Here is a 23,965-nt window from a genome sequence, read left to right on the forward strand (position 1 = left end):
GGGAATGCCACCAATTGAGAAAGGTCAAGGCTGAAGGAGGAACACGTCTATGGAGGAAAGAGAAGGAACTCATATGACATACATTGAGTTTGGGCCATTAGACACCCAATTAGAGATGCTGAAAAGGCAACTGATAAGTGAATGTAGAGTTCAGAAGAGTCTGGTCCCAGGACCTGAGAATACTATCACTAAAAGTCCTGCTTAAAAAAAAAAAAAAAAAAAAGTCCTGCTTGCAAGGGTCTAAGATGTCAGGAAGGTTTCCACCATTCCCAGAATTGATAAGAGTGGCTCACCATTTCTAGATGGTTTGAACAATGTGGTCTATTGTTGAACCCCTGCTTTCCAGCCAGGAGTCTGAAATTTTTGGTACATATCAGGCAGATGTGCTTATGTGACCAGCTCCAAATAAAAAATCTGGGGTACTGAGTCTCTAATGAGCTTTCCTGCCAGACAACAACACTTCACATGTATTTTGACAACTTATTACTGAAGGAATTAGGCATATTCTATACGACTCTAGTGGGATAGGACTCCTAATAGGTTGTGTCTGGTTTCCTTTGCACTTTATCCCATGTGCCTTTTTCCTTTGCTAATTTTGCTTTGTGTTCTTCCATCGTACTGTACAAATCATGGTTGAGGGTACTATATGTTGAACCCTGTGTACTCCCAGTGAATCATCAAACCTGAGGATGGTCTTGAGAACCTCCAACACACAGCTTTTTCAAAAAATTTGCTGGGAATAGAAACAGGAAGGGAGATGTCAAGATGAAAAACAAAATTTTGCACTTATAGCCCAACAATTGGAAAAAAAAAAAAAAAAGCTGGTGGGGAAAGAAGATGAGATTTTTAAAAGAACAGGGCCCATATTTTGAAACTAGCAATTTAGGTTATGCAGATTTTGCTGTGACTTTTTTATTCAACTACTTACTTAGAAAAATCTCTTTGATTCATGTAGCAACAGAACTTACAGAAGTGACCTGGAGAGTGCTCATTAACAATTACAAAGAGCATCCATTCAAAGCAAGTTTTGTTTTACCAAGAGATCAAGAATAGCTCCTTCTAGAGCATAATTAATTTTCTATTCTACCCCGGATCTGAGAATAGTAGGTATTATTAAAAAGACTAGGTGTTCAGTAATGGTTTCAATGAATGAATTAATGCAACTTCATGAACAGCATTAAAACAAAACAAAACAAAACACCCCTGCAAATCATGGTTGATATTTGCCATTTCCAGTCCCAAATGAATCAAAACTGCATCTGACCAAAGCAATTAGTACTCTGTCATACTTTTGGTAAGAATGAATGGCATTTTTCTCCATTTCTTTTTAATATTTAAAATTATCCCACAAAGTAACAGAAAAAACATATGATTATAGAGTACAATAATACAATAAAAATATACTAGGACATATCTATTAAGAACGGCATCTAATTTATTAAAGGGAATCTATATATATTTTATGTCAATGCCCAAAACACTTCTGTAAATTCTCCTTTAAAACTACCAGGACAGGGGTGCCTGGGTAGCTCAGTCAGTAAGCAACTCCCTTCAGCTAGGGTCATGATCCCAGAGTTTCAGGATGTGAGTCCTGCATTCGACTCCCTCCCTCCCTGCTCAGTGGAGAGTCTGTTTCTCCTTCTCCCTCTACTACCCACCCCTCCCATGCTCTCTCTCTCTCCTCTCTCTCTCTCTCGAATAAATAGAATCGGAAGGAAGGAAGGAAGGAAGGAAGGAAGGAAGGAAGGAAGGAAGGAAGGAAGGAAGGAAGGAAGGAAGGAAGGAAGGAAGGAAGGAAGGAAGGAAGGAAGGAAGGAAGGAAGAACTGCTAGGACATTCTTTAGAAAACAGCAAAGCTAAGCATTATCCATGGGAAGGGCTCTGTCCTAAGCCTAGAAGGGCTATGAGAACCCTAAGAGTTACCCCTTAACAAAGAGTTTCTAATCTAGTACAAACTCAGTTTCTAGTCTAGTACAGAATAATAGAACAATAAAAATGTGCGGAAACTGTTCTCTGGGTGGTTGTTAGAACAGCACTAGAAAATTACTCATAGGGCCAGACAAAAGTAATTGCCAAGGAGATACAGTGATGCCTATAACCAGGGGACAAAGAAGCCACCTGATGCAGAAGATGCAGGAATGAAAAGGAAGAAGGCCACCTGGGAGAGGCCAAGAGTATCTAAGGAGAGTAACAAAAGTCTAGGAGTAACAAAAGTCTTCAGCAAAAATGAAGAAGGAAACAACAACAAAAACCCTCATTTACTGTGTAAAAAATTAATATGCTAGACACTTTACATCTATTCTATACTTCTGACAAAAGCCTGGAATTTTTATTCCACTTTACAGATGAGGAAACTGAACCTTCATGAAACATAATTCTAGGCCCTAGTCCAACAAAGGGTGTTACTACTGTCTTGGGTAAAAGCCAGCACAGGACTATTGAATAAAGAGGCTGACTTTCTATAAGGTTCATAAACTACAAATTCATCTTGAAAAATATTTATAGGCCTCAAATTTATAAGAAAATATTTCATAAGAAAGAGTAGAAAAAAGATAAATCATTTTTTATTAGTTCAGTGACAATTCTAAAAACAAAACCCAAAAATGTACTGTCTCTTTCTAATCACTAATAATTTTAAAGGACTCTTATTTTCTTTCCTTAGAGGGATGAAATTCAAGTGTGAAGAGCAGATCAATTCTTTTTTTTTGTTTTTTTTTTTTTTGAGCAGATCAATTCTTATGGCTAATGTATAACATCTATGATTATTCTTAGTATTCTTATACAAAGACTGAGAATGCTAACAGGATCACAACTTCAAAGTCCTCTATGGCAACAATGTATTACTATAACTTTCCTGGACAATGAAAACAATAATGCACATCTATTACAAGCTTCTCCAAGCATCCACCAAAATTAGATCACCTGTACAATTCATCAAAGATCTGAGTACCAGGACACTTGGGTGCTCAGTCAGTTAAGTGTCTCCCTTCAGCTCAGATCATGATCCCCAAGTCCTGGGCTGGAGCCCCACATCACATTGGGCAACCTGCTCAGCAAGGAGTCTGTTTCTCCCTCTGCCCCTCATCCCATCCATGCTTTCTCTCACTCTTGCTCGATTTCTCAAATAAAATAAAATCTTAAAAAAGAAAAAAAGATACCAGTACCTACAACTTACAAGGTATTGCAACTTATTTGCTGCATTAGAACCTAACTACAGACCACCACTATACGATGCTTCTAATGTGAACTAGGATATATCATGATTGCAATGAATGGAAGACTGGGATGATACTTTGGCAATAAGTGAAACTTCAAGCAGATCACTTTTCTGAATACAAACTGTTGTTATCCATCAATAAAATGAAGGCTTTTCAACATGAAAAACAACATGAGGTATATAGCTGACCTAGTTTAAATCATTCTTTGCTTGTAAAAATCAGTTGCATTCTTAAAATGAATTAATCCAAAATAGAAACATATTCTATCTCTGTCAAAAAAAACAAAAACAAAAACAAAAACCCTAATCCTTAAAAAAAATTTCATTGTCATATCACCAGCATTTAAAACACTTCAACAAGTACCCATTTGTTGAGAAGTTCACATCACCCTTCATATCACTTTGGGAAAAGAAGGATTGATGGATTCAAAGAGGAGTAGGCTTCACAATCAGGAAAGCTTGGAAACGAGTCCTAGCCTTCGCTCTTTCATTCTAAAAAGAGAGGACGATGCTATCTGTCTCCAAAGTCTATTGTGTGTAATTCAAGCAAGTACCTGTATCATACCTTACGTGATAGCTGGCACAAGTCTTCTAAAAAGGGCAGCCTGGGATCCCTGGGTGGCGCAGCGGTTTAGCGCCTGCCTTTGGCCCAGGGCGTGATCCTGGAGACCCGGGATCGAATCCCATGTCGGGCTCCCGGTGCATGGAGCCTGCTTCTCCCTCTGCCTATGTCTCTGCCTCTCTCTCTCTCTCTCTCTCTTTCTCTGTGACTATCATAAATAAATAAATAAATAAAATTTTTTTTAAATTAAAAAAAAAAAAGGGGCAGCCTGAGTGGCTCAGCAGTTTAGCACCGCTGTCCGCCCAGGGCCTAATCCTGGGGACCTGGGATCGAGGTCCCATGTCAGGTCCCCTGCATGGAGTCTGCTTCTCCCTCTGCCTATGTCTCTGCCTCTCTCTCTCTCTCTGTGTGTGTGTCTCATGAATAAATAAAATCTTTAAAAGAAAAAAAAAAAAAAAAAAAAACAAGTCTTCTAAAAAATGTTAGTTCCCTTCATGCATTCTATACTTTTCCCAGGCAATAGACATTCTTTATCACCTTAGATGAATTCTAATCTCTAGTACATTTTTTTATAAAAAGAAAATATTAGAAATAGCATAATGCTTACCCTGGCTCATTTGTATAAGGTTGTTGTATGTTTACTTTATTCTATACCAGGTTGATATCAATGGAGATATCAATTAGAGTGATATCATCCCCCTCCCAAAGAGCAATGAAAAGTGGGTTTTGGAGGTAGAAGAAAAACTTACCACTCTTACATACAGAGCATAAAGATATCCATACTGCACAGAAACAGATACATAGGTATTTTAAAATTTCATAAAGGGTGATTAGGAAAAATATCTTAAAGGCTTCTTAGGGAGGTGATAATGAAAATAAGGCTGAGAAATACTGCTGTACTTTTTGAGGATACAGTGGAATTACTAGTTCTCAAAAATCAGTCATACTTTTTAATTAAAACAAATCAAAATTTAATCAAGAGTTTTTCTTCAATAACTTGTACCATTAATAATAATAAAAAAGGTATGACTTGTGATCTTTATCTATAGAAAAGCTGACTAAGGAAAACAATCCTAATTAGGAATTGCAATCTAAGATCAAGATCATTTAAATTAAATTAGAAGCTATCAAAAGTAAGAAAATGCCAGATAAGGAAATTTGGCATGCCGTAAACCTGGCACATCAGTTTCTCTCTCAGTGGCAGAGAAAGACAAGGTAGCTTGTTAAGAAAGGTAAAAAACAAAAATAAATAAATAAATAAATAAATAAATAAGTAAGTAAGTAAGTAAGTAAGTAAAAAAAAAAAAAGGTAAAAAACAGAAGACAAGGAAAGCAAGTCTATCGGGGGCAGGGGTGGGGGAGGTGGAGGAGGGCGCCCAGCTGATGACAGAGCTGACACTAGAGCTGACACCGTCTCACTTGATACTTGACCAGCCTTTCCCTGACAGCCCCCAGCCATGATATGATGAGTGGGCCAGAGCCAGGGGAAGGCCAGGGAGAAAGTGCCACCAGTTGGCCTGAATGGAAGAAGCCAGAACCAAGCTGTTAAGGCCTGCAGCATTTAACTAGACTCTGAGGAACAACGGGATGGAACAAAAGGATGGAACAACAGGTCACACAGTCCACAGAGATCTCTCCCTCCCTTTCTTTTGTTCTTATTTTCAGTCTAGACAAGAACAGCACATTTGTGATATTGTGCTCCCCTCCAACTGAAAAGAGAGAAAACTGTTAAGCCTGGTTTAACTTGCTTAACTGTTAAGCAAGCCTGGCCTTGCTTTGTCACTGGAGTAAGTCTGTTTTGCTCTCTCTTGTCAGAGCATGAAGTCCATAAGAGCAAGCAATATGTCCCCCTCCTCTTCCCTGGACCTAGCTCAGACGGTGCTCAAACACTGTTCCGTCAGATATGATCTTCACTTGCTTAGCACTGGTGGGCTGCTTCTGGGGCTCCTGCCTCTCCAATTTGATGATAGGCAGAGGCTAGGGTTTTGCTGGCTGTTCCAGGCAAGGCCATGTTTTCACACAGCTTTTATGCTTTAAATCCCTAGGAACACAGTGCAAGGAATATGGAGGGTACGCAATAAAATCTGCCAGCTGGCTTCCTGCACCCCAATGACCATCAGCCCCAGCATCTTCCTTTCCTCCAAGGAATATGCCACAATTACCAACCACAAAATTTTGGTCCTAAGATTAAAAAAAGTATACTCTGACTGATCTGGTAAAAACAAACTTTAGAAAGGAGAAAAATGATCAAGACTCTTCCAGTCTTTAAGGTCCAGATCAAATCAGTTCTACTTAGAACCTAATGTTTCAAACTATTACTACTTTCAAAGGCTCATTAAATTGAGAATCAAAGATCTGGATTCTAATCCCTGTAATCTAACTAGCAATGTATTCCTGAGCACGAGGTGCCAGTGTCTCCGAGCTAGAATTCTTCACCTGTAGATATGAGCGGCCAGCTTCTTTCCTAAGGTTCCATTAAAGTATGGGCTTTCAAACTTGAGTGTACAGCAGAATCGCCAAGGAGGGCTTGTTACAACCAGATTGCTGGGTCCTAGCCCCAATCCAGAATTTCTAATGCAGTAGTCTGGGTGGAAAGTGAGACAGCGCATTTCTAACAAGTCCCCAGGTATTGGTGCAGGTCCAGAAACTGTAATTTGCTAATCTACTACTTTAACCCCATTTCATGCCAAAATGGCCAAGTGGAAGAAAGACTATGGGACTGGCCAGGAGACTGAAGTGTATGCAACACTCCCAGTCCATGGTGATGTACTGCAGTGAAACAGCACTCCACAGAGCACCATTTCATCTCAGTTTGACATGAAATACCACATATTAAGTTTGCCTCTGTTCTCTCTGCATCACCCCAAGAAATGTTTTGTCCTACCTTGCCCAAACAAATGACAAAAACAAATAAGGGCATTGTAACTATATGGCAATACTTGGGGGTGAGGTGGTCTATCACCCAGATATCTAGAGTAAGCGTTTTAAAAACTGTTTATCAAAATGCATACCTTTTTATATGGTTTTGACTTGTGACCAATGTAAATGATTTACACATTTAAAAATTAATCTGGAGAAAAAGCAAGCCCTATAAATGACTCAACAGAAACTAAACTGAGCTGAATAACAAATTTATGAACCATATAGAGAAAGGAAATATTTCAAGTAACTTCTGAGCATAGCCTTCTGACTACAAATCCTTAAGAAGTATATTCCAAGGACCAAAAACTTCAGAGAAGAAGCATTCAGATACTGGTTTCTAAAGATACTTCCCACTAAAAGGAACTACAGCTCTTGAGACAAAGAGATTCCAAATCCTGGCCAGTGAGCTTCAAATACCTACTTGTGTCAGAAAATACAGAAGTACTTAGAGCTAAAGGAGTCATGACAAAGGGCATGGATTAACTCCCATAGCCAGATGAGGTACAATTTGATTAAATAAACAGTAATAGCTTTAATTGATAAACACATTGAATAAATAGAATTGCCAATGTCTATAGCAATATCCAGAAAAAGAAAGACAAAGAAGGGTGGGAGTAGCTAAGGAAACTCTTCTTTATAGACTGATGCTAAATAATATAGAAGACAGAATCTAAAAGTCATCATTTCACTGTAATAACTAAATCAGGAAAGAATCACCAAATGAATGGCAAAACAATTAGTTAAAAAGCTGTTGATGAACAGAATATTCACACAGTGCCCAAGTATTGCCCTGGAGATTATTAACAAAGTTTGAAGCTAGCAGTACATCCTAAGAGGGGAGAGCTCTGGTTAACTCCCTCTCCAATCAAAGTTCAAACTTGGCTTCTCTAACAGGGAGACAACTAGAGGGCTGTGACTCCTAACGTGATACAATAGGAAGGATCTAATACCATGAATGAGGTATTCTTGCCTACACACACACATACACATCATCTAATCGAGAGTCTTAACAAGCCTCCCAACCTAATTTCCAGTTTCCAGGAAATGTAAAAGGGAGGGACCAGTTAAAGCACAACACAAGGAAACAGGCAAATCCAGAATGTGGGATATTTTACAAACTGGCTGGATTCTTCCAAAAGCCAATTTCTTAGAAAAGAAATAAAATGGGGATCCCTGGGTGGCGCAGTGGTTCAGCGCCTGCCTTTGGCCCAGGGCGCAATCCTGGAGACCCGGGATCAAATCCCACGTCAGGCTCCCGGTGCATGGAGCCTGCTTCTCCCTCTGCCTATGTCTCTGCCTCTCTCTCTCTCTGTGTGTGACTATCATAAATAAATAAAAATTAAAAAAAAATAAAAGAAATAAAATGAAATGAAACGAAACAGGAGGGGCCAGGAGGATACGGAGGAGCTATCAGACAAAAAGTGAGCCAAAAGATAACTAGATGTAATGCACAAACCTTGGCTGCACTAGGATTTGAAAAATGTCTGTAAAAACATTCTTGGCACATTTGAGGATATCTGAATAGACTGAACATCAAGTGAAATTCTGTAAGCATTAATTAATTCTTTCAGGTGGTGTTATGATTATATGGAAGACTGTATTTTAAGAGAAGCACACTCAAGTATGTACAAGTGAAGAGTCATGGTGGTGCCACAACAATACACATACAACACACATACAAAATGTTAACTTCAGAGTTGTTCATTTAGGCATTGGCCTAGGGGCGGTCTAAGAGCAGAGTGACTCAGAGTGTTCATTTCTCCTACAATTCTGTAATTATGAGCATTTTCATAGTAAAAAGTTCAGGGGATATTATTAAAATGAAAACATATTCTCAGAGATAAATCTTACTTTAAGAGTTTATGGACCCCAAATTGAGTTACTGATCTAGCGGATTTATCTTCTTACCTTCCAGAGCATTAATTCAAAGTAATAGAATATCCCAGAAACTATCATTCCCCATGTTAAGATATGAGGACTGAAAGGAAGGAGTTTAACAAGAATCCAACAACCACTTCAATCAAGTTTCCCTGAAAACAACTCAAAAACATACATACACACAAGTGCATGTCCAACTGGGGAAATCTGAACAAGCTCTGTGGACTGTATCAGGCCCAATTATCAGTGGCCTGCACTGTTTTGAAGCCATGTATAACAGTACAGGCTTGTTTGCTATAATCGAACACTGGAGTAGGAGTCGAGTCCTTAACTTGTAAGAGCAACTGTTCGCCTTGCTTGATTTTGCGTAAGGAACTCAGTTACAAAGATGCTACTACCACAGCAGAAAACTGGGTGCAGGGTACATGAGACTCCCCTATATAATCTCTGCAAATTCATCGAATCTGTAATTATTCCAAAAACAAAAACCACGTTATAGATCTCATGTTCTGGTCTTCTCCAGTTTGAACATATCCTTAACATGGCTTCTTAAACCCTTCCCACAACCACTCTGATAAATGACAAGCTTTCTTTAAAAAGAGCCTTTCAAAATCCTAAAGATAGTCAATTCTTAAAATTGTGAAAGTCTGAGAAGAAATACAAAAAGATTGCTACATCAGCTGCAAATTCCCCCTCATTCCAGCCTGCTCCCCACTCCTGCTCTTAGATCGCCCCTAGGCCAATGTCTAAAACTTTACAAGCTGGAAGGCCCTTGATATGAGGGGCAAGGATATGTTTTCCAGGGTACCAGCTGTACAATATCCTCTATCCATAATCAACACTCACTGTGAGCCCTGACTGTGCCCCAAGCTATAGCACAGAGGTCACTCTGTATAGAGGTCACTAAATAAAAACAGCACACAAGAAACATTACTGAAAGGCCAATATGGTAAATGGCTGATTTGGTTTGTATTTGTTCTGAAGACTCACCATCTGGTTTTCATTTTACCTGAACACATGGGTTTTGCTTAATTATTTTTAAAGGAGTCCTGAAAATGCATTTGTCCAACATTGCCTGATTCTGCAGGCAAGGAAATACCTTTTGTATACAACTCAACAAAAGTGGAATACAAAAGGCATCCATCACACACATAGATATGTATTTCATAGCTATGCTCACAGAAAGATGATTAAAAGAAACCAAAGCACCAACAATAGATATTATAAAGTAGCAGTATTTACTTTTTTAAAAAAAGCAGTGACCATATAATTGAGAAAAATGCAATTCTCGGGGCACCTGGGTGGCTCAGCTGGTTAAGCGTCTGACTTGATTTGGGATCAGGTCTTGGTCTCAGGGTCATGGTACTGAGCTCTGTGGTGGCTCTACGTTCAGCAGGGAGTCTGCTTAAGACTCTTTCTCCCTCCACACACCACCGCCTCTCACATGTGCACATGCTTGCAAGCTCTCTCTCTCTCTCTCTCAATAAATAAAATCATCTATGTATATGGAAAGAAAAAAAAGAAATGCAACTCTCAGAACTTCCAACTGCTTTGTAAAATTCCAAAAGCTTACGTTCAAAATGGTGTCTCATCTGCTAGTAAATAAGTCAGGAAGTGTGTTAATAAATGCCAAAGAACAGAGGCTCCAGCTAGACCATTTCCCAATGCAGCACCAGCATCATGCACAGTGGCAGGAATGGAAGCTTGACAGGAAGGTGCCAACCATCATTCCATTCACAGAGGGCACTTCGGAAATAACTTGACTGCTGTATTTAAATTACAGTTAGGTTAGAAATTCTGCTCCTTCACTACTCTTTAAAATAATCTTAAAAATAATATTTAACTGGAAAGCATCCAAGATAGTGTCACTATAAGGCAACAGAACAGTCCATTATCATAGTATGTTACAAGTTTCCTTAGGCCATTCAACCAAGCAATGGGTCCTTTTTATTTTTTTTATAAAAAAGATTTTGTTCATTTATTCATGAGAGACAGAGAGAGAGAGAGAGAGAGAGAGAGAGGCAGAGACACAGGCAGAGGGAGAAGCAGGATCCCCGCAGAGACCCAGACACAGGACTTGATCCCAGGACCATGGGACCACAACCCGAGCAAAGGCAGACGCTCAACCACTGAGCTACCCAGGTGCCTGCAATGGGTCCCTTTTCATTATAAAGTCTCTAGTATTCTCTGTGGCAGAAAAATGAGAGCAGCCATCTCATAAAATGTCACATCTTCAAATATTTGTATAAAGTTCTATCAGTTGTCTCATAGTCCACAGGCAACAGTGTTTTCTAATTCGTACTAACAGTGCTCACTTCGGCAGTACATATAATTCGTACTAACAAATATGCATATTGGAGATGAGCATGTTTTTGGAGACCAAGAGTAGAACAGGACCATGGAGGAAATCTCTCTAGAATACTCAACTGTACATCTGAAATCAGTTCAGTCATTATCTCCCTAGATCAACCCCAGATTTGGGGAATATTATGGTCTGATTTAAAGATACCCAATTAAGGACGCCTGGGTGGCTCAGCTGGTTAAGTGTCCAACTATTCATTTTGGCTCAGGTCATGATCTCCGGGTCATGAGATCGAGCCCCTGCTTGAGATTCCTGCCCTCTCCCTCTGCCCAGCACCCTCTTCTCAAAAAAATAAAAAAATAAAATTTTTAAAACTATATCCCAGATCCCCATGGCTGCTAGCTAACTCTAGAATCTATGATAATGATGGTGGATGTTATTTATAATTAGGCAAGTTAGAAGCAACCATGAGAATGAAAAGTAAAATTTCAGATAAAAATAATTTAAAGTAAGATGGATTTGGTTCACTGCGGTCTATGGTTATCTTCAAGAAGTTAAATATGGACTTGTGCATGTATGTACATGCACAGGAACATATACACTTACTTTTGTGTGAGTTAATTTCTCCTCTTTCCCATCTAAAGCTACAGAGTAAATCCTCATGTGACCGTTTCAAGAACTATTTTTTGCTACTAAATTTTGCCAACAATCTGCTCAGCATTCTAGCAGATGTTTCTGTTTTCAAACCTCTGGGAACTTGGCTGGATCTGTTTTCTTTCCCCATGTTAAAAATAAAAGAAATGGCCCAAATGTGGCCTAATACCCCAGAGAAGTCTTTCCCCACCCCACACCCCCTCGATCTCCCTATCCATGTGACCTCCATGGGCCCTTCTCAAATCTTTACTTTTCCATTAGAGATGTTTCCAATTATGGTCCATTAAGTTGCCAAGGATGACATCACTCAGTTTTTTTGTTTTTTAAAGAAAATGCTACTGATTCCTAGTTACTTGGGGGACCATCTGCAACAATTTAAGCCAACTAGTCTGCTGGACCTTATGAACCCACAATGTCACAGGGGGGCAATTTGTTCAAGATCAATTCTACAAACAGAGTAATACTATTACATTGGGGGTTAGAGGGATGGAGGATCTTATTTTTTATATAATGATTTCTTTAAAACTATTTGTGACCCAACCATACCTCAGTGACATCCATAACTTTGATGGCCGCCAGCTGACCTGTTTTAACATGTCGACCCTGAAAAACAGAGAAAAGAAAGATAATTGGCATCACGTTTTTGCAGGATCATTAGAACACAATGGTTACAGTTTCAATAAATCATCTCTTTTGTACTTTTCCCCAAAAGTGATGATGAAATAGTCTCGTGCTCTCCAGCAGAATATGGGTTATAATATCAATGAACCACACTTAATAAACAAAACAAGTAGTAGAGACAGTAAGTTTTGATAAAGTATCAATTCCTTTCTTTCTTGGGTTCAATTTACATATCATTACCTCTCAACCTAAGCAACTTAAATAATATTTTCTTATATACATCCGGTTGGCCATGTTTTCTTTCTTAACATTCTGCATAAATAAAATGACGCATCGCAAAAAAGCCCCTAGATATTTACTGTTAAAAACGAATAGCAGTCACTTTTCCCTGGTGTACTCCCAAGACCCATTACTTGATTTTATGAAAGTTATACCAAGGGTCTTATTTGAAGCTTTTCTACAGTCCCAAAGTGAGGTTGAGAATAATTACTCAAAATAAGGCAGTGCACAAAGAGATAGGGATGATGCAGAAGGAGAGAGTCTTCTTACAGCTACAGTATCATTCCTGACCTAGGACCTAAAAGTCATTATTTCTATCCCTGAGCATTTCAAACCAATATGAGGTCATTCTCTCACCCAGATGCACAGGACTAGATTTAATTCCTGTCAGCCCTGACCCTTCCATCTACTCTTTGCAGTGCCCTGATGGCCATTTCTCAGGCGAGTAACACAGAGCTACCCAGATCTCCTGAGCTTGATTTACTTCAGGACTTTGTGGACAATGGTTCTTCTTCAACAAATGTAAAACAGAAAGAATGTTCCTGTATCTCCTAAGAGCCTGCCTCTCTTGTGGTCTCATGATGAACAGTTATGAACTTTAGAACTTGAAACCTGAGGAAATCTCTCCAGTTAGTCTGGAAAGCTTATCTAGGAATTCAAGTTGCATCTAGGACAAAACACCATCATGAAAATGACACTGTATTACAAATACATCTCAACTGTATGTGGTCACAGTGGTATGGAGTCCTGCAATGGCCCAGCAGTTCATGAGCAGGAGTTACACAACTCTACAGGTAACCAGGACAAAATCCACAGGCCAAGAACCTTATCCCAACTCTCACCGACCTGCAGATGCCACCACCTCCCTCTAAACTGAACTACCTTCCTGGTCTTCAAAAGTGCCACCATAAAAAGGGGGGCACCATTCCCACAACACACATACACTTGCAGTTCAAGCAGTCATAAGTTCTGCTTCTGAGGGGAGCAGGCTGGTCCCACATCGGTCCACAGCCCAAGGAACTGCCTCCTGCCCTGTCAGCTATTCCCCAGCTACCATTCCACAAGCATGCTTTTCTAGTGTGGCCAGCCTTGGCAGACATAAACTGTCCCCTCAACTGTGCCTTCAGTACTCCATCATCACATCTTCCCCAACATCCTCAGACAACCCTCCCGGACAGTCTGGCACTCCCTCCTGCATTCACGGCTGAGTAACCCACAATCCTGAAAGAAAATGCTGCCCTGCATACAGGTTACCATACAGCACACAAAATGATCTAAGAAGCCACTCGACATCTATAGAAACTCCATCTCAGAGATACACAGAGTGGAATACAATTGTGTGTCAGAAAGTAGTAATTTATGAATATTATATGGGCTCCCATACTTCTGATTCTATTGCCATTTTTTCCTACCTGTCTGTCCAAGATTCAGTATCTTTTGATAATGCCCATCCCTGAATTACTCATTTAAAATGTGCATAGGGACGCCTGGGTGGCTCAGCGGTTGAGCGTTTGCCTTAGCTCAGGGCATGATCCTGGGGTCCCAAGGAGTTCCGCATCGGGCTCCCTGCATGGAGCCTGCTTCTCCCTCTGCCTAGGTCTCTGCCTCTATGTAGCTCTCTGGAATAAATAAAATAAAATCTTTAAAAATTTTTTTAAAATCCCATGATTATGACTGGTTAACACAACCATGAAGCCAAACTGTGATTTCCTCAAATCCAAAAGCAAAGAGGAAAACTTCAGACAACAGTATTGAGTAATCTTATAGTACTTTCTATATAAGGAACACAAAGATCATCTATCTCCTGAGCACCCAGGCAGTCCTCAAAACTGGAAACACATACCTGGTTACTCTTCCTGTAGCGAGGTTATTTCCAAATTACTAAAGCAAATTTCTTGCTGACAGAACCAAATGATGAGAGAAAATGTCACAAGAAAATTGCCCCCAGATCTGCTCTTTTTAAGAAGTAAATAGCACTACCCTGGGAATGTGTTAGGTGATATGTGGGGGAGGGGAAGGTCTTCTGAGAATCTGATATGATAACATAAGATCTTTATAGATGAAGAAAATCCATGGGCCATGGAAAAAAACCACTCCAGAAGTTTATGTAATAATAGCAGTATTTCCCTCTATGCCTGAACTCAAGACCACAGACTATTCTCAAGATTTAGCAATTTGACAGCATAAAAGCTTAGAGCTGTGAATTCACTCAGTGTTTGCTTTCACAGAATGTGAGCTTCCCTTACTAGGGGATTAGAGAGAATCGGTACCTAACAACTAATCAATTATTTTTGTGTTAGAGGATGGACCACACAAAGGCATTAGTCTTCATTAATGTATATCAGGTATTCCAAAAATTACGTCCATTTTAAAGTTAAATTTAAATTAGGAAATTGTCTAAGAATTCTGTCCCTCTCCTTTCTAAGAAACAAGCCAACATACTGAAAGAAATGAAATTTGAGATCCTGGCAGTGTTTGGCTTTCATTTCTCTGACACCACTTCATTACTGTATTTCCTTGGGAAAGCTGCTTAACTTTCACAAGCTTCCTAGGATCACTGTAGGATCCCAATGCCCTTTTTAGAATAAGCAGGCCATAAATAAAGAACCTAAAGTATATAACGCCCTAGTCATCATATCTGGCATATAGTGGGCTCTAAGATGAGAGAGTCCTCCTCTCTCCACTCCCACCAGAGGTCCATGCTAATAACCCTTTCTCCTTAATTCACCTTGTAACTACCGTAACCCTAGTCTATTTAGGCCCATTTCTCACATTTTTTTTCTTTTTTTCTTTCTTTTTAAAGATTTTATTTATTTATTTATTCGTATCACACACACACACACACACACACACACACACACACAGGCAGAGGCAGAGGCAGAGGCAGAGGCAGAGGCAGAGGGAGAAGCAGGCTCCATGCAGGGAGCCCAATGTGGGACCCGATCCCAGGACCCCAGGATCACGCCCTGAGCCAAAGGCAAATGCTCAACCACTGAGCCACCCAGGCATCCCCATTTCTCATATTTTCAAAAGGCATGGCCAATATGGGGAAAGGCATTGGGGTGCTAAAGTAATGTACTACCCTGATTTTTTTTACCCTGATTATTTTTTTTAAAAGAAACCAACAAACTAAGAGAAAACCTCTAAATTTGAAACAGAAATAATAATCTATCTACTCAGATGGGTCATCTTTGCAAAAAAGAACCAAAATGGTGAGCAAACAGCCCAAAGAAAAAAACTACAGCTGGGACTGAAATGTACCAAACATCCTTACACCTATAATTGCGCATGGAGGTCATATGAAGAGTTGTTTGAAAGGATAAAAATCTGTCTGTGATTTACTCAATTACTACCCCAGAGAGAATATATTAAAGGTTCCCCTCAGGGTTGGTTACAAACTTAAATCCACAAAAGCCAGGTGCCCCCACCCATCAGGAAGGCCTTACCCATGCCCCTTTGGCATCACTTTAGAAGTGTAACAAATGGCCTTCAGTAGTACTTGAAGAGAAAATACACATAATCGTAACCAACTGTATTGTGCTAGGGGTCAAAGATATAAGAAAAGACATTATTTCACTGAAGTCTGAGGCTACACATCTACTATATCATTCCACTCTGACCTTTATACCACCTCTTAAAGGCTGCTTCATGCAGTCTGCTCCCTGTGATGACCAATATGATCACCTTCCTTTATCTGAGACTGCATCCAGCATGCTGTGTCACTTAAATGCCTAGCCTGCACATGGAGAAGTTTGGAACTTAATAGGACCTTTCTTTCTATTGTATCATCCACTTTTAGAACACCTCAGTATATGACTTGGTCAGTATTAAATATACATACCTAACATCCATTATGAACCTGTTTCTCTTGGCCTATTGCCTGCATTTCTTGGACATGGTGTCCCATCCAGCATTATAAAATGCCAGAAGGAAGAGACTAAAGGCCCCTGGTTTTATTTATAAGGCACCAGGTGAACATTAATGCACTTAACAAGGCATCCAATGAGGAAAAGCCCCCCCAAATACTATTCACAGCTATTTTCTTAGTAGTGCCTGAAAAATCTTATAAAGGCCAGCAAAACAGGCCATTATCTTATTCTATAGATGAAGAACTCTAAAGTGAGTGTTATCTACCCATGGTACTATGGTAGTGGGATTCTCTTTCCATAATGATTACATAAAATGCAAGGGATTCACTCCTATCATATCTACCAGCTGGTCAAGTTCCTGCTATTGAGGGCCTTTTTGTTTTTAAAGAAACAGCTTAAATATTTCCCCCTCAGTGTCTTCAAAGGGTTACCATGATTTGAAATTAAAATTGTTACTGCAATAAATATTTCACACAAAGTCAAATTGGCTCACACTAGCCAGAATTGTCCCCTTTAGTAGAGCAACCTTTGTGGCATCTGATTCATTTTTGGTCTTTAAAGGGGGAAAAGGAATGTTTCTTTTTTTAAAAGAAAAACTCAAACTTTCTTGGCAGACGTTCAAGCTAAGGAAAATGCCCTAATTTCTAACTCACCTTCGTGTTTCTAACAGAATCAAAATTGCCACCTTGCATCTGCAAATATGCATTACATTTGTGATATATGTTCCAAGGAAAAAAAAAAAAAAACACAACACACATACACTTCATGGTTTTAAAATGCAGGGCATGGTGGCAGCCTGTCCTCTAATGAAGCCTGTCCTAACCCACAAAGAGAAGCTAAGTGGTAGAAAGAACAGCATTCTAGGGAAGCTTTTAAATCCCAAGAGGAAAAAGATGTAATATCACCAACTGACCAACTACTAGGAACTAACTCATGTTACCTAGACCTCAGGTAACTCCATTAGAATACAATCTGATGAACATGTATGCTCACTGAAAGGCAAAATCTGATGGTCTCATTTACAAGAAGAAACTCAAGGGGGTGAAAATGATTTGAAGAAATGAAAGACCAAGTCCTTAACTCAGGACTCATCTCCTTGGGGATGGTCATGCTGCTGTTCAACATCAATCATCCTTTGTCATTGTATGGCATCACCATCTCATATCTTAACAAGGGTATGCACTACAACTTAGCTCCATTTCTGCACACAGAACTTCCTACTTAATTCTGACCTTTCTTTACAGAATCCTAAAGGTTTTGCACTCACTCAGCCTTCGAGAGTAGATATATTATTGGAGAAGAAAATTCTATTAAATTTATGACACTCTTCAGGGTAAGTAAACACAATTCAGGAACAACAAATATTTTCTTCTCTCAACAACCCAGAGGGGTGCACACTTTTTAGCCTGAACTCCAGCAAGCATGACCCTTGTGACACCTGGGAAGCATGCCAGTACTAAAGACAGGACTGTAAGAACAGGATACAAGGCACCAGGATGTCCCCACTCTTGGAGCATGTAGTGAACAAAGCACTTTCTATGCACTTTCATTTACTCCTGATACAACCCAACATATGTACCAATGTCCTCATTTCACAGAGAAACTAAAGCTTTGAGAGGGTTAAGTGGTTAAGTTAATCAGCTCAAGATTCACACCCAGACTTGTTCCCTATACAAAGCTGTAAACTTTAGAATACAAATGATCACAATCATCTCATTAAACCAACTTACATAGAGGAGCTGCCAAGTATACCATTCTATAACATAGATATTTTAAGTGATTATAATCAAACATGGCAATATAGTAACCAATAATAAAAACCTACTCTGAATCCCTGGATTTTCCTCTCCTATGATAAATCAGAAAAGGTCAATGAAAGAACATCCCAAAGGAATTATTTAGGGAATCTGAAGGCATATGTGAATACATTCAGAGCCTCTATCCTTGGCTTTCTGCAACAGGTAACAGGCTTGTTTGTTCCTTCCTTTATCTCACCATAAATGTTCTTTCAATACATATTGGAGATCAGAATGCTTTTTCTTTTTGATGAGTTTAACCTGAAACAAAAACTCCAGAGATTGGGCAGCCTGGGTGGCTCAGTGGTTTAGCACCGCTTTCGGCCCAGGGCATGGTCCTGGGGGCCTGGGATCAAGTCCCACACCGGGCTCCCTGCATGGAGTCTGCTTTTCCCTCTGCCTCTCTGCCTCTCTCTCTCTCTCTCTCTCTTTCTCTCTCGTGAATAAATAAAATCTTTAAAAAAAAAAAAAAAACCCAGAGATTAACTTTCTGATACTGGTTTTCTCTCTGCTTAAAAGAAAAACCTATCAATGCCAGAACTCTGTAAGCTGAAGGCTGACTATACTTAACCAGTGCCCAGGACATGCTCTGTGCTGCCAGAGGAGATAAAACACTGCATCTGCCATCAAGAAGTTTACAATTTAGAGGGGTAAAAAAAGTCCACAAGAAGGAGCACTAACATGGTGACAGAGAAACACTGTACACTCTGTAGCAGAAACACTTAGGAAACAGGACAGCGTGACACCAATTGCTTTGGCATGAAGTACAAAAGGTGTTGTTAAAGGGCCATCACTATGTGTCATAAAACTATATCAACTCTCTCCCAACTTGGAAGAAAAAAGGAGCTTTTCATACTCTGCACCAAACCAAGAAAAAGCCAATCTCTCCCCAAGTCAGAAGGCTTTCCAACATGGTGATGTGTGTGCCTGCCACAGAAGGGGCAACAACCAGCTGCCCCTCACTCCCATCCAACCTGGGAGTTGTTATTTGATCTTAATCATTTTTTAGCAGTGTTTTGCTGGTTTGCAGATGTAATATTTTAGATACAAGAGGTTTACCATGAGAGAGGGATGTCAAGTGTTTCTATTAAGCATGTCAGATTCAATTACAAAAATCACTCACTTTTATCCATGATGTATAGATTTCCAGGTGCCATCCCAGACCCACATATGAGAATTCCATAAGCAGGGTATAGGAACCCATGACTTTTTAAGACAGTCTCTAGTGATTTTTATGCATTCCGAAGTTTGGTAATCACTTTTCCAAGCTTGTATTAAAAAGCCCAAATTCAAGCTCTCCTATCCTTTTTGGACCATACAATATTTACTTACAGTAACATATGCACTCATTGTCTTAGCTGGGGTTTTTGATGTGTGAGGGTTAGATTCATAACACAACACATAAATTCCAAGAAATGTCAAATATGTTTATAATAAAAACAAAGAACTTACGTTCTGAAGTGTTCAGGAGCTGAAAGGGATAGGCAAGCCTAGTTGAACAAAACAGCTGATTTTACAGACAAGAAAATATACCCAGAGAGCAGGAAGGACACACACCAGTGAGGCTATGCCCTGATGTGTCTATTTTCTCCCCAGGATATCTTTTCACATCACACAGAGTTCAACTTAAAAATTCCAACAGAAGGAAGAAAAGTGAACAGCCTGAGCACAGAGGATTTTAGTGAAGTTAACCTACTCTCTACTACACCATACCGATGAATGCAGGTCATTATACACTTGTCCAAACCCACAGAATGTACACCATCAGAGCAATCCTAATGGAAACTATGGACTCTGAGTGATGATGATGAGCCAATGTAGGCTGATCAACTGTACAAAATGTGCCACTCTGGTGGAGGATGTCATAATGGAGGAGGTTATGCACATGTGAAAGCAAGAGGTATGTAGAAATCTCAGTACCTTTCTCTCAATTTTGCTATGAACCTAAAACTGCTCTAATAAATAAAGATTAAAACATTTTTTTAAATTCGAATCTGCTCCACCTTATATTTCCTTATTTTAAAGAACATAAATGAACCTAACCTACATGACCATGTGGTGAATGGTATGAGCTCAGCCATTGACCACTCTTTCTAAGGTTCCATATCCATCCACCACAAAGGCAAAGACAAGCTTCACCAGGTCTTCACTCTAAACTCAAAACCACAGTGTCCCCACTCCACAGTGCTCTTTTCTAGGAAGTGTCTGTGAAAATTCCAAAACTCAACCAAAGAAGAGAGGCATATTACCCAGACAGCACTCCATAGGCCATTTAAGATAAGGAACCATATAATTAACTTGAGAGAGACAGCTCAGAGTACTTCAGGAAACACTGCAGTCTTGTAGCATCTCCTTACAACAGAGCAGGAATAATGCATGGCCCCATCAACACCTGCTTTTTCCATCACACTCCTCCACAGCCCAACTAAATGTGAGGTAAGCAGATTCATATTTTTGCGCATTTCATCCTTGTAACTAGTATTTCTCTTTAGAGTCAACATCTTCCTCCCTTCTGTGATTAGGGCTGTGGATGAGCAGGCAGGCAGCGAAAGCACAGGAATATGTGTTATGAGATTAGCCCAGATTTGCAATTTAATAAGAAGACAGTGCTTCTATTCCCTCAAGAATTTAAAATTAAAGACCTCAATATAGAATTATGCCTTTCTTAGGTTGGAGCTATCTTATCTGGAACAACATTCCCTTTAAGGACAATTGTGCCTCAGTAGCAGAGAATGTACAGATTTAACTTCTACTAAGAGGCATAATCAAAATAAACAGCACGTAAAACTTTAGTCTCCACTCCCCAATTATTGAGTCGTTTTGATGCACACATCTTTTTTTTCTTTAAAAGCCCAATCTGGATGGAAATCTTTCCAAACCCTGATCTTGAGTATATTAAAGTTGCTTTTATTAATGGCCCAGGGAAATCTTTAACATCAATTACTATCCTGTCCTTGCAATTAAGTGACAGCCTCAGGGAACATTACATAAGGTGGTAATATTCTGACTCCTACAAAGAAAGGGCCTGGTCATCTGGGTTCTGCATGCTTCTTTTGTCATTTTCGGCTGTGTTCTAGAACAGATTGAGGGGTGGGGGGTTGCTGGCCAGACAGCAAGCAAGTTCCAGTTAGGTGAGCTAGCACTGTAGCAAAAAGTACCTTCATGTTGAGAAATGAAGATAATTTGGATGGACACATATACAAAAGGGACAAGAAAAGAAATACTGCCATGAGAGTTTATACGTAATTCCTTCAAAGACAGGGAGGGATTTGGCTAGGCAGCGGGTCAGGTGGGAAGAAAGGGCAGCTGATTTTTAAAGACACCTGGTAAAGCTGCATAAGAAAGGACAGTGCCCCTTTCAAAGGAGGCAGTAGCCCCCACATATGAGCCAATGGCTAGACTACAGTATCAAGTGTAAGGAGTCATGTTTTAAGAGGGAGAATTTTAAAAGCACCAAAAAATACAAAAACAAAAAAATCAGCCAATCTATTCTTACATCAATAGAAAATGAAAAAGCAAAGGCACTGGAAAGTCTTCAAATCAAAGTATAAATAAAAATAAAACAACGGAGATTTGGGATTCTGTAAACAAGCTATCACTAACATTTAATATACGTTTGCAACTGTCTTTTCCCATAATTATCTGAAAAACTTAATTGACTTCAGATTCAACAATTTTAGTTTAAAATAACAAAAGAATGTCTAATAGCATAACAAACTCCAGATCCTTAACTATAGGCAAACATATGTATAAAGTTATTAGCCACTATAAGATGGTATACTACATTCAACAACTTAAGTAGTCAATGTGGTAATGCTAGATCTGAAATTTATTTGCATGACTTTGTCAAGATACATTAAAATATTATATTCCTGGGGTGCCTGGGTGGCTCAGTCAGTTAAGCATCTGCCTTCTGCTCAGGTCATGATCCCAGGGTCCTGGGATGGAGTCCCAGGTCAGGCTCCTTGCTCAGCGGGGAGTCTGCTTCTCCCTTTCCCTGTCCCCACCCCGGCTTGTGCTCTTTCTCTCACTCTCATACATACATACATACATACATACATAAAATCGTAAATTAAAAAAAAAAAAAAACTATACTCCTGAAGGTAACTGAACTCAGCACTGGACAAAGAAAACTGACCAATGGCGATACATGCACAACTCCTAAACACACATTCTCTACTTAAGTGCTCTCACAGCAAGAACTGCACATAACACATTATTTTCATATTTACTGACTGTCTCAAGCTATGAAAAATGGTGAGTTTACCTTTCTTTCTCTACTTTTCTATATTACTGATATTGTTATAAAAATTCTATTAATATTTCTAAGAAAAAAGGTAAGAAATTTTAAAAATCAGTTCCTTTTATTTCACATATAAGGCATTTAAATGCTGCAGAAGAATGGTACCGAAAACAGGCACTGAAGCTGGGAGCCCTAGATTGGAAGCCCAACACCACCACTTGGAGGGAGACCTCAGGCCATTACTTAACCTCTTCTGGACATCATTTTCTTCCTCTGTAAAATGGTGATAATCCCAGCCCTCCACATAGCACACACTGAGATAGCAGCCCTAGTCCCAGCAGACAGTCTTCTGATTGGGTGTGCTGGCAGTGCAGCAGCGGCATCAGCATCAGTAGAAAGAGACTAGCACAACGGCCACAGTATTGGAGAGATGAACTTCCAAAGCAGAGGGCAGGTCCTTTAAGGTCAAACCTTGCAAATTTCAAAACTACCATGGTCGTCCTAGAGGTTTCCCTCCAATGTGAGATTATCTTTGGGCAGAGGGAGAGATAAACCTAGTTATACAAATCTATCACAAAGTAATTAATGTCTATTCACTCAGATTTCAAACAAAATATACAACCAGAATTTTTCTCTTGAGGTCCCATATAAATTAACAGTACCTTTAACTACTATGAGACACTGAAATATATTCTTACTTAAAACCACATCATATACTACACTTCCTTTTCAAATTATCACAATATGAATGATTTCCATGTTTATCTTTAATATAATCCTCAATATGAACACTTCTTTCTTTGGCCTTCCCTTGGCATTATGTAAGGTGACCACAGGTCCCTAACCCAAAGCAGGGAATTCTGTCTTTATTTTTTTAAATATAGTTTTAACTTTTTAGTTTCTCAAATGAGGAGATAAGAAAGACACAGAGAAGGGAGCTACAGCCTTGTGACTGACCAGCGAGGAAGCCCAGTGTTACACCACAGCATAATAACCAAAAGGACCTAAACTACACCAACCACGGTAAAGCCAGAGCAGACACAGTGCTGGATGTGGCAGGAGCTCAAGAGTTCTAGGATTCCCGTGATTCCTGTAGGACTCTAGAAGACATCATACACAGAACAGTGAATTTTAATGAAAAGATTGTTAACTGCAATGCCTAACCATTTACCCACAACAAAAGATGAAACACAGAATTCTGTGGGTTCCCCTCCTTTTCCTCCAATCACTAACCCCCTACTCTACCAAGAAGCTTCCCTATGTTTCTCCCCATAACCCATAGGACACTCAACTTTCAGCATTTATCCATAGCACAATTTTAATATTGCAATATCATTTCACACATCATTAAAGTACTCAAACCAAACTCTTCCTGTTTGGTCTAGACAGAGAAAAAGGTTGAAAGTTTCAGATACAAATCAAAAGAAAGAGATTAGGAGCGCCTGCCTGGTTCAGTTGGTAAAACAGGAGGCTCTAAATCTTGGGGTCTTGAGTTCAAGCCCCAAGTTGGGTGCAGAGATTACTTTAAAAAAAGATTAAACGGGCAAGAAATTAAACGCCACAAGGGATTTGGATTCCATTCTGGGCTCCTGATCCACCCATGGTCCCTTCATACTTATCAC

The 23,965-nt window shown here is 39.5% G+C and overlaps 1 protein-coding gene across 50 annotated transcripts in view; it reads right to left on the reverse strand.

Moving 5' to 3' along the window:
* The window catches only part of MAP4K4 (mitogen-activated protein kinase kinase kinase kinase 4), a 191,159-nt gene that overhangs the window by 94,251 nt on the left and 72,943 nt on the right, over positions 1 to 23,965 (reverse strand). For all 50 annotated transcript variants that reach the window (XM_072844437.1, XM_072844439.1, XM_072844442.1 and 47 more), the window contains exon 3: positions 12,082 to 12,138. In XM_072844437.1, coding sequence (XP_072700538.1) covers positions 12,082 to 12,138 — 57 coding nt within the window. The remainder of the gene's footprint in view (positions 1 to 12,081; positions 12,139 to 23,965) is intronic.

Source organism: Canis lupus, chromosome 11 (assembly GCF_048164855.1).
Source record: "Canis lupus baileyi chromosome 11, mCanLup2.hap1, whole genome shotgun sequence".
Lineage (NCBI taxonomy): Eukaryota > Metazoa > Chordata > Mammalia > Carnivora > Canidae > Canis > Canis lupus.